We start from the raw sequence: 12,422 nt of genomic DNA, 5'->3' as shown, positions 1-12,422 counted from the left end.
AACCTGGAGATAAGATTGTTACTGTTTAAGAGTGATCATAACGTTACAACATACCATTCTAAGATGGCGCTGAAGCTTTTGTCATAAGCGCGCACCGGAAATAGCAGGGCATGTCGAGGCGCCCGTACTTGGGCGTTTAAATACGCAGAGAAACATATGGGGAACGAGCGGGGAGCAAGGAAGCCGAACACTGCGTTCTATACGGTAAGCCGGGGGGTGTGTGAACAGTAACTGATGGCAACACGAAGGAATCTGTGAAATTGGTCCGATGCCCTAAGCCTTGACCAATACATTGGTAACGATCTTTGTCGAGGGTGAAATGAGGGCAAGAGACATGTGCCATCTTTTCAGGGGGGAGGGACTCAGAAAGGGTCGAGGTAGGGGGGGCGCTGGAATAAGGCAGACAGTGCATCCCCGTTTAAAAACTAATGAGTGGAAATGGGCTTGAAAGGGTTATACACATATTGGATGTATTTTCCTTGTAGGTTAACGGAGAGCAACTGTGATTGAGAAATCCGGGTATTGTAGACAAGTACACTTTATCCTTGGAAGGTGGCTGCTGGTATGCCGTAAGTGGGCAACCACCTGGTAATTATCTTTGTGGCCTCGTCTCAATGAACAGTAACATCCAAAAATAATTTTTGGTATGGAGAGCTACGTGCATGTGTGTAACTCAGTGTTTTGTTTGGTGTTGTGTCTATCTTCCACAGGAATAGTACTGTAATTGACAGTGTGGCGAGGACTGACCCCTAGCCCTGAAGAAATTGCTGGGAAGTATCAACAGGCAATGAAACATGTTGGCTTCTTTTACAGCAATGATGAAGCACAACAAAAGGTCTGGTTTTTAATGTGAGCAAACACACAGTAGAGAATAAAAATGGATATAGTGCCAGTGGTTGTTTAGCTCGTTTTTATAGAGTAGGAGATAGAAAAATTATTTTTCAACACTCTTACATAAGGGGGTCAGGTTTTTCACACAAATTTGTTTCAATTAAGTTGTGCACAATTTTTCACATATATACGGTGTGGAGGCTGCCGATGATAAGTGGAGCACACTGATGAGAACCTATCAGTAGCTCCCTGGAGGGTGTTTCCGTGAGGTACCTCCTCACCTTCCACACACTTTTTTGGCAGTGGGATTGAGATTTTGTTTGAAGTGAGAAAAACACAGAGGATATTGTTTGTGGAAGATAGTTACACAAAAATTTTTTTTCTTTTAAGGATAGGAGCACCCCAAGTGTACAGCATTGTTTAGCTAGTACCTGAAGTTTTATCACCAATAAGAGGTGTGGGGAATGCCCATGGTTTGTATCCTGATATAAAGAGCAGGTTTTTTTGAAGAAAAAACAAAAAACAAAGAGAATGGTAATGTGACAAAATAAAAGGCAGGAATATAAGTTTCGGTCAACGATCTCTTCGAATCCCCTCAAGTTAATTTAATATTTTGGTTCCTTTGCCTAAAATGTAGTTTCCATTTCAAATGTGAGTTTTATCTAGAACAAGTAAGACGGGGCATTGCTTATGGACAATTATTTTAATATTCTCTTCTACCGAGCAGAGATCCTTGTAGTTCTGTCAGCGCCGAGACATGCATGTGAATCTTAGTGTTTACGGCAATACGCATATGTACTATTAAGTATTCAGCGTCGACCTGTCTAAATCTTAAAGGAAGAAAGACCTTGTAGTTGACGAGTGGCATCCCCTGAGGCTGCTAGTTAAGCTTCTCAGCCATGTTCATGTGTAGGCCTGGCGTTAGCCAATTATAGATAAAATTCATAACAAAATTACTGCTGGATCCCATAAAATGGGGGCCAAGATGTGACAGCTGAATGGGTCTGGTGTCACGAGTGGTGGAGTCCTGAAAAGAAGAGCCTGACAGTCCACTTACACATAACACAGGGGTAGTGTGTTTGCTCTAAGGCACAATCGTAACATATCACAGATCTGTGTTTTTTGTAGCTAGTTTAGTTGATTACTGCTTTTTAGGTTGCTGATGAGCTTTGCGGGGGCCAACAGGGAGTAAAAGACATTGTCATTTACAACGCCATTACTTGATTAATGCTTCACGAAGGGGGAAAAAAAAACAATAACATTTTCAATGTCAATAGCTCAAAACAATGTAATTGCGAGACCTATTGCATTGTAAATGCTTGTTTTAATTACTCTGAGTGAGAGGCAGCTAGAAGGTTGGGTGGGGGTTCAAAATGGACAATGGCTGACACGCAAAATAAAATGCGCTATGGCGTGACTACACAGGGACGCCTGAAGGAGAGAAATCAGCTAGGGGCAACCATCCGGGACAGCCAAAGGGAGGAGGATGGCTAGGGGCAAGCATCACAGATAGAGGGAGCCAATTGAAAAAGACACACTCTGGTAAAATGCTTAAACACAAAGAAAAAAGCAGAGTCTAAAAATTGAGCAGTGGAAGGACACAGATAATGCATCTATGCTCCAAGGGAATGGACAACACACGCATAGGAGCAGTCAAGGAGTGTGAAAGTGAAGCCGAACAATGGTAAGCAATGGGTGGCATCTAAGCCCAGTTAGAAAACAGTTTGTCTTGCAAGAAGACAGCACATGCACTGTTTGTGGTGGCACATAAAAAAAAACCAGATTAGTATGGTTTAGAAAGAACTTATTAAAACGACCCATACTGAAAAATAATTCCAGTATAGTTTGGGAAATAGGCAAGATTTTTCCAAGAGTAAATCCTATGGGTGCTGCCTCCCTGCGAGCAAGATGAGGGGAGCAAACAGTAACAACTACATAAAGAGTTTATGAGCTCGAAGACACAAACTTTGAGGGAGGTTTATCTTAATCAAAAGTTCCTCAGCCCTTAGTGGCAATATGGCAAATCCCATTTCAAGGGGTGCTGGCTCTACCAGCATACACGCCTTTCTCAAACCTAAATGCTGACTCAGGAGACATGTCAACAAGCCACTACTTTCATGACCACTAAATACAAGACTCCAGGAGCAATCTGCTGAAAATAAGAATGTTCTAATGCAAAAATGATTTTTGTGGAAGACTATCCCTTAACTAAACTACAAGAGACATCCCTTTAAATGTTTCCTATGTTCAAGGTGATAGGGGTTCGAAGTCTGGTGCCCTTTCAGTTCCAGCTCTTCCCCATGTTCATGGATGTCAATTCACCAAAATGCCATGGGTAGAGGAAGCGACTTCACAGGCCCCTTAACCTGCACTTTCACTTACACACATATGCTTAGACATACACATGCATTCACACACACACACACTTCCATGAACACACTCAAAACTGCAAGCATGCACACAACAAAGATACATTTAAAAGCATTATTTCTTACCTCGGCTGCCAGGGTAAGTCATATTCCAGCAATTTGTACTCAATTTCTTATTAAACCAATAGGAAATAATGTAATATTAGTATACTAAAAAGTTGACAAAGAACGAGGTGAGTGAAGCCCCACCGAAGTTCATATGGCCGAGCTCCTTCTGTTTCTGCCACTGATTTGGCCACTGCTGGTGCTAGCGGTCGCAAAGGCAGTGCCAGTGGTCACAAGGGGCATGCCAGAGGTCCCTAAATGACGTCCATGCCTATATTCCACAGGGGCATACAAGCACCCGGAACTTCCTCCCTCCAAAAGAGGGCTAAACAAAAGAAAAATTGTCAGTGTGTGGTTCTCGTGTGCTTTTGAAGAGGACTCCGGGAAACTCGTGTGCTTTTGCAGAGGACTCCGGGAAACTATCGCTAGAGGTTCGATGCCATGCACGAGGAAGTGATAGTACCCTATTCCTGGTGTTGTAATATTCATGTGAGCACCAAAAATATACATATATTTATGCAAACAAAAATATAAAGCTATACACAGATATTAATCCATCTAGCCAGACAAAGACGATTGGTTGGACAGACAGGCGGATGGTTGCAGGGGAATCAGTGAACAGACTGAAAGAAGAACAGACAGACACGCATAGACGGGCAATGAATGGGCGGATAAATAGATGTATGGAAGGACAACGGACTGACTAAGACAGATAAATAACATTAAACTTATAGACGGAAGGTTGAGATAACTGGATTGGCCTATCAATGGACCAAAACATGGACAAAGGCCAGCCACAAGACTGATAAATAAGAGAAAAGAATGGGTGGATTTTTTTTACGACTGGGTGGATGCAGGAATTGTATAGACAAGTACACAGAGGTACATCTATATTAAAATATAACTACATAAACAAGCAGTGGCAAAGCCAACAGGTCTCACTTTTTAGTCCCTTTGTCTTTGCCGATGCTATGCATCAGCAAAAAGATTTTTTTTACCAATGCTCTGTAGCATCGGCCAAAGTAATTCAGGGAGCGAGAAGCATACGAGGAAGAGAGCAAGACAGAGGGCAGGGGTGTTTAGTGGGAGGAGAAGCACACGAGGGAGAGAGATCCACAAAGAGTGCAGAAGAGGGGTTTCTGTGGGAACGCACATACGGTGAGAAAACAACATGGAGTACAGGGGGTATTTAGTGAGGGGAAGCTCATAATGAGAAAAAACAGAGTGTGGAGGGGGCGGAATAAGGGGTGGCACACAGAGACAAATGAAGAGTGAAGGGGTGGTGTGCAAGCACTGGAGGGAGAGAGAGACAGCACCAGGATGTTTTACAGGGAGAACACACACAAGGGAAAGAGCAACACAGAGGGTGCATGTAGGTGGCTTCCAAGGAGAGTAGCACACGGAGATCGAAACACAGAAAGTAGTTTGAAGCACGCAAGGGAGAGAGTTGGAAAATATATGCACTCTCATGGAGCAAGATGGCAGGCAGAAGGAAAGCGGGCTGTGGCCATCCTTAACCCGGAACAGCGACTCCTTCAGCATACTGCAGCTGTGATGTAAAACATCACTTCCAATTACTTGCTGTGCTCCTTCTTGCTGTCCAACTCCTTGCTGCATATGGCCCAGCAAGCAACTACCTGACCCGGAAGTACATTATAAGTAGCAGTAGGGCAAAGAAGCAGAGCAACAAGTGGGCAAAGAGGTGTCACCACTGGGTGAAGCTGGAATGAGCTATCCAATTTGAGATAAATAGCGTCCATCTTTGAATACCGGTTCCATTACATTGATTGCAACACTCCTCTAAAAAATCTGTGGTGTCTAGTTATACTGTCTTTGTCCTGGCCACTCTTGGGACAGCTTGTTGAGCAGCATGTTTTGACATTGTTTGGCTAGGTCCTGTAGTTCTTTTAGATAGATTGATAATCTTTATTTGCACGATTACTTAAAATCATTGCATAATTACAACCATGCTAAAAATCCCCAAATTCATAAAACAGTGTTAATAAATCTAAAAGAGCACACAGAATTTTATCAACGTATGCCATAATGTCTTTATTAAAACCTTGGGTTTTATCGTGGAGATTCTAGTTAGTTTGGATCTATGCAATAAGAAACATTTCCAGCTTGATCTAATGGAGGCGAAGGTCGCAGGTATGTATCCAGCAAAAAAACAGCTAGCTGCTGGATTTAGCTTTGTTCCTGCAGCGCTCATAAAACGGACGAGGCGGCTATGTCCTTCAGTGGAAAAGTATGTTGTGTATTTCCCTAATTGTGTGTGCAGTATGAGGTGTTAAAGTGGCTACCAGATATGTCAGGGCATTCATTTGTTAAGAACAGGAGGGCCACCACCACTTTATATCAGTTGACAAGAAACAAGTTCTGAAGTCCGTCCTGCACTGGGTGCAATCTTCATTGTGTGTTTCACCAAGTGGAGCAGTACATCTTGACGTAATTGGGGCTATCGCTCTCTCAACAATGCATTCAATATCTCCTTATCTTCAATTCTTTGGTGGAAATCAGGAGGATAATCATAAAAACTGGGTAGATTGCTTAAATATATTGAAAGTAACAAGGGGACCAGTACAGCGTTCTGATGTACACTGCTTTCCATCACCATCATTTGAGACTGTGATCGACAGTGAAGAGTAGCAAACTATTTATGGTTCCTTGTCTCTAGTTGTTAGAATAGACCAGACTAATCTGGTGTAGTAAACTTGGGTCAATCCCACAATCTTTAAGTTTCCCCCATAATGTTGACCCTCTACTCCGTCAAAAAACACATCCATAAAAACACCACATACCACTACCTTCTTCCCAATACATTCCTGCTCTAAACTGTGCATGGCCACAATCCGATCGTGTGTGAAGCATTATTTCCCAAATGCAACTCCTTAACCCAGTATTCATTTTCTCTTTAAATCAGTTTAATAACACACTCACAAAAGGCTTGCCCACTGAGTAAAAAAAACAATGAAAGTAATTGGATGAGGAGACACAAACTCCGTTTTAAAATAAAGTGGAAACGAATATATTCTCACCGATTCATGTACCTCAACTTACTGCAATACATGTTCAGAAAAAGCACCTCCTGTGTTCAGGGGAACAAGAGGATATTACACCTTCCCCTTCAATATGCCATGTACAAAGGATATGCCAATGAAAAGGGAACACACGTACTTGCTCAACCAAGACCCAGCGACAACTGTTGAGATCACTCTTTCAAAGAACTTTTTTGATATTTAAGTGCCACTCAAGTTACAACAACATGTAAGACCGCAAGAAAACTAACACAATCAGCTTTTCTTGTCTGCTAAGGACATTAAGTAATCCAACTAATTACAAAAAATTGAGATAAAATCCACTAAAGCAAGAGGAAATTTCACTGTATAATTCGATACATTAACTAGACCTACAGAACAGTTCAGCACTTCAAAAGTTATGTTAAAAACTTGACTGCAACCAGTCGATAAACAACGTACTCCAAGATGCTTTGGGGGGATACCATAAACAAGAACAGCTAAAAGAAACTGGATCTCAGTGACAATAACAGCTGTTGCCTTAATAAATACCGATTACGCAATTGTCTAGTCAAGGCAAGCAGCATGCTTCAACTGGTAAAAACAGTGTGTATGGTAAGAAAAAAACGAATTCTACACCTGCTAAACATGTATTCCCTAACATTTCCAAGATAACCTTGTCTATGATATGTCTGAGGGATTTGGTCTTCTTGTACAAGAAGACAACTTGAGAAATAACCGCATTGTTAACTTTTTTTGCGCAAAAGGCGGGACTCTTGTAGGAAGAGCAAGTCGCGCCCCACCGAGTTATCTCGCGACTTGCATATGTTATCTTTGATTCACATCGGTTGTTTCCTGCACGTTCCTCGGAAGCGAGGGCTGTCCATCCGCTCCTGCGCAGTTATTCGGTTTAGCTAATAGCTGTGTCAATATGTGTTACTGAACACATACATCAGTGCTCCGATGCTTCATTCACCAGAGTACACAGTAAGGCTGGTATAAAAGGAAATGCATTTTCTATACGAAATCGTGAAAATATAAGATTATGTAACTGTACACTAAGCAAGGAGGTGCAAAGAGAAGCAACCACACAGTTTTGAAAGTCTACCTACTGGGAGATAAACACAGCATGTTTCAATAAAACGGGAGCGGTGCTACATAACATGATAGCAACAAACCTCGTGTAATTTCAGTATATACTTCTAGGGGAAGCTCCTGAAGCTTGCAAACAATAGTGGCATGGGGTGGGGGGTTGAGAATGCAACTGTGCGCTGCAGGGGCTGTTAAACATGTTTGCAACAACGAGGGTTGCCAAGTGTGAGACATCCACCACAGAAGCATAGCGACCCAACAGCTAAATCATACTAGGGCTCGTAAGTATAAAGTAGCTAGTTCACATACACAGAATCTGGAAACTCGTTCGATACATTATGCCCTGGGTTCAGATTCCCAAGGGGAAAGGATCAGTGGGTGTTTGCAACGTAGAATACACTGCAGCAGTCCACACCTCAAAGACAAAAGCCCATGCCGTTACGAGTGCGACAGTTACTCACCAGAGTGAGGGCGGCGCGTGAGGGCAGAAGTTTCCTCTTGCTTACAGCCTTGACCGTGGCCCGAACGACGGAGGCCGCCATGTTGTCTTCTCCCCCATCAGCTGTGTGACCCGAGCTGAAACGCAGGACGTGATGAAAGCCAATAGCATCGGGACGGGAGGGGCGGAGCGTCAAGCCACAAAAGAGGCGGCGCCATGCTCCCATCACAACCATTCCCGTTCCAGAGGACTCGCTGTCCCGCCCATCCAGGGTTGTCAATAGAGCGACGTACGTGAGTGACACCGGACCCGACAATTAACGGTTACTAAGTGACAGATGCCGCCCTACAGCCTAGACCATACTCACAACAACATATATAGTTACACAACAGGCCGTACTGGAAGCGCGTGTTTCTATTGGGTATTGATATGGTTGTCCTTTTGTCTGAGATTTATTTATTATTTATTTATACGTTTTATACAGCTGGTATAATTCAACCCATTTCTTGACCCTTACAGTCAACTAGCACTCACATGAGGTCAACTTTGTAAATAAGTATTTTACTCCTGCTTTTAACCTAACAATGACACCTATTTATTTTTTACAATATAAATATGCAAATAGTTAGAGTTGGAACTGCATATAAGTAACTTGTTAGCGTGTTTAGAGTATCTTGTGTACCCTATGTAACTTACCTGGTTCTTTTGTAAAGCGCTCTGGGTAAAATGCGCGCTTTATAAAACTGCATTTAATAAAATAAATAAATATAGCGCTAGCTAGACTCAAAGGTATCAGAGCACTTTACATATAATGCAAGATCGTTTGATTGAAGTACATACATATTTACAGACAAAAGTCGTTTGGCATTCTATTACAAAATAAACAAGCATTGGCATAGCCAATAGGTCTCGCCTTTGGGACTTTATAAGTGTTTAGCCATGCAACAGTTGCATAACTAAATACTTATAAGGTCCCAAAAGCAAGACCTATTGGCTATGCAAAGCGGCCGTGCGGCCGCGAAAGTGAAAATGAAGGCGATCGCGATCAAACATCAAAGCGGCCGCGAAAGTGAAAGTAATCGCGGTAAAGCGCTGCGCGTGCGCCCGCGCACGTGCACTGTAGCTCTAGGCTGGCCTGGTAGCACTTTTTGGAGCCCTCTCAATAAGTCTCGCCAGAACAGCGCATGCGCTGGGTCAGGCGAGACCTAAAAAGGATCACACAGGCCAGGTAAGTTGTATCTTGTTTATTCTTACATCCACCCACGACATGGTGCGCCCTCCAGGGTCAAAGTTCAAACCACAACTGCACGGGCTGTGATTGAACAATAAAATTTCATGTAGTGCACGCTTCACTGCGCACACAGAAGTGCCAACATGACAAGATTAGTACACTACAACACTTTCACCCCTAAAACAACAAAAAACAAGCATTTGCAATGCAATAGGTCTCGCGTTTATTAAAGTTAGAGCTGTTGGCGTTGAAAATGACAATCTTTTTTACTTTTGTTTCTTCATTTACAGTTGAAAATTATATTTGCATAGTGCGATTGTAGAAAAAGTAAAAGTAAAAGACATTGTCATTTTCAACGCCAACAGCTCTAACTTTAACAAATGCGAGACCTATTGGATTACAAATGCTTATTTACCTGCCCATGTTTCAGGGTGCAGTAGCCATGGGGCCTCTTTTGGACTGAGTCTAGGGTTCCCAGATGGGTGTCAATGGAGCACAAGGACCACTACATGTTTAAAACTCCACATCAAGACTCGCTGGTTAAAGATCTCCCACAGAGAAGGCCTTGCCCAATCATTTCCACACACACAGGTAGGCTTTGTCACCCGGTCACCTTATTGCTTACTTGGGCAAGGGTTAACTCTTGGTAGGCTACAACATGGAGGTTGGTGATGGTAGACACACTTTGCTTTTTTTGAAGTTCGGATGTAGCTTTATGAAAGGTTATACCCTCCCAACTATGATTGTTTGGTAGTTTTTTAGTAGATTAATTTCAAACACTACGAGTATTAATATCTAGAGTATACATTTGCACGTGTGGGATATCCTGCATTTTTATATATCTCTAAAAACTAACTGTTCATTTTCCATTTGTTTTTTTTCTTTGTCATGCGAAAACAAATATACTGCATTTGGCATGACTAACACAGGAAAGCAGTGTCCTGCATCCCACAGCAGAGGGAAGGGAAAGGCAGTGTAAGTGCTTGTTCAAAGCACCGCTGTGAGGATCGGGTTACACTGTGCAGCCATGAACAGACATGCAATGCTTAAGATACAGCTTCATGCCTGAGCAGGAGTCTGTGGTGCAGAAAGGAGGTGTTTTACTAAGCAACAAAAAAAAATGCAAGACCTAATGCATTGTAAATGCTTGTTTCGTTTCCAGCACTGCTATCGAGAAACGTATTTCAGCTGCAAAGGCCCCAGATGATGTTATTCTGTGGGGCTGACCACAATCCACCTAGTTTACCACTAAAAACCATGCCCAAAGCCCGTAAACAAATCGGGCATGTTTTGCTACGGCTAAAACTTATCACTGAAGCGAGAGTGACATAAAATGACCGCCGTGATGCTGATGCACAGTCCTAGACGACACCTTTACGGTTACATAGCACTAGCAGTCGAGTAACAAAATCAATGACTCCGTAAATATAACACCTGGAGGTTAGCCACTCTGTTGTACGGGTAAATGATCAGTGCCAGGTTTCAAATAAGCACATAGGGAGGGAGGGAGTTCTCAGTGATTAAAATGCACACATTCTGCAGCATACTTGAAAAGCTGAGCTGCTTACAAGCTCTCTGAAGCAAGCACATTAACCCACTCAGCTGAGTCCGTTTTAGAGAAGACAGTCAGTAACATGAAATACCATCGTTTTAAGGATTAACCCCAAGGATTAAAACTATTAACCTGTTTTTTTTAATCTTGCTCTAAACACGTGTAAATCCTTGCACAGCGAGTCCTGGACTTTCAGTTTTAAAAGGAAGATACAACAGAGGATGAATGTCTGGTTTCCTTACCCACGGCAACAATGCATACACCTCGAAGCAGGGCCCTGCGGTGTCTTGTTTTACTGCGTGTTGTACCAATGCCACTGTTTCATTGGGGTCAACAATAAAGGAATAAGAACAACAATAAAGGAACTCCCATGTTGCCAGTGTGTCTTCCTTTAATAATGGTGAAGAACCGCAGCCCACAAAAGGAGCCACGTTCTCTTGTCTACGTCTACTGTAGCTCCCTCTCACTCCTGTTAAAGACAGTAAGATTTAAATTGTGCTCGCAACACATGGGAATTTTATTTTTTTAATGCACGAGAAAAATATTGAAGAAAACGACTGTCAAAGAAACCTACTTATTTCCTATTCATTCACATGCTGAAAACGCCTGCACGCCATTTCCTTTCGTTTTCGTTACTTTTGTTACAATCTTGACACCGGCGCGGGTGCCACGATTGCATCAAATGTAAAGAAATAAAAAAGGACTTTTTTTTTCTATTTCTTACTTTTGATGCAATCGTGGCACCCGTGCTGGGGCTGAGATCGTAACAAAAGTAATGAAAACGAAAGGAAATGGCGGGTGGCCGCGAGCATAAAAAATAATGATAAAAAGCTGCTATCTCAGAATGGCGGTGGAGCGGGCAAACGTGGCATAAAGCTATTTCTTACTTTTGATGCAATCGTGGCACCCGTGCTGGTGCTGAGATCGTATAACAGCAATTGTAAAGGTCTGGAATGCAAGCTAAATTATCCGAATACCAAAGCTGGGAAAAGAGAGTCGGCCAGGCTGTTTTTAATCTGTGTGAGAAATATTTCGTAGGAGCTTGGAGCAGGAAACAAACCACCTTAGAGCTGAATATAAAACGCAATATGAAAGTGCACATGATGGCAGCGGCCACCAATGACAGCTTGTTTAAAACAAGAAAAACAAGCGGAAGTGATCGCGTTTGCGATCAAACATCAAAGTGGTGAAAGTGAAAGTAATCGAGCAGAGCATCAAAGGGCTGGGTGAGAAGGGAGGGGGTAATGCAAGGAGCAGCTGTGCACGTGCACGCCATCGTGCACTCAAGCCCTAGGCCAGCAAACCATGTGGGTAGCACTTTTCAAAGCCCACTTACAAAATGTCTCAAAGAGACAGCTTTCGCTGTCTCAGCGAGACCTAACAGGGGGAAAAAACATTAGAAATAGAAACACAAGTAACTAGAAATCAATGAATCAACCATTGCAAAAAAGGATTCCCACTTAATATCTAATGAAATCGTCAAACTTTTTTGGTGCTTTTCTAATGCGACCACACACCGAGTCCCCCACACTACCTGCGGTGTTCTCTTTCAGACTCTTTGGTCGCAAGCCATTGTGCTGAGCTCTCTTCCCAGCCACCTGTCACAGACATTCTTTCCGTACCTGGCTGCAACCAATGTACCCAAATGATATGGTGCCTGGCAGAAAGAATAAAAAAAAAAAAAAAAAAAAAAAAAATTTGGAAAGATTTCATGCCCCCAAGAACATGTGCAGGTGACGCCCACTAGCAACCACAGGCACAAATTCAGCATTGCGGATGGCCTTAC

General features: G+C 42.7%; 1 protein-coding gene across 1 annotated transcript in view; it reads right to left on the bottom strand.

Moving 5' to 3' along the window:
- Positions 1-8,103, bottom strand: part of ISCA1 (iron-sulfur cluster assembly 1) — a 59,911-nt gene extending 51,808 nt beyond the window's left edge. The window contains exon 1 of the mRNA XM_085632924.1: positions 7,876-8,103. Coding sequence (XP_085489050.1) covers positions 7,876-8,088 — 213 coding nt within the window. The 5' untranslated portion in view covers positions 8,089-8,103. The remainder of the gene's footprint in view (positions 1-7,875) is intronic.
- Positions 8,104-12,422: the final 4,319 nt, after the last annotated feature.

This window comes from Triturus cristatus, chromosome 2_1, assembly GCF_964204655.1.
Source record: "Triturus cristatus chromosome 2_1, aTriCri1.1, whole genome shotgun sequence".
Taxonomy (NCBI): Eukaryota; Metazoa; Chordata; class Amphibia; order Caudata; family Salamandridae; genus Triturus; species Triturus cristatus.
This window is presented reverse-complemented; position numbering and strand designations above follow the sequence as displayed.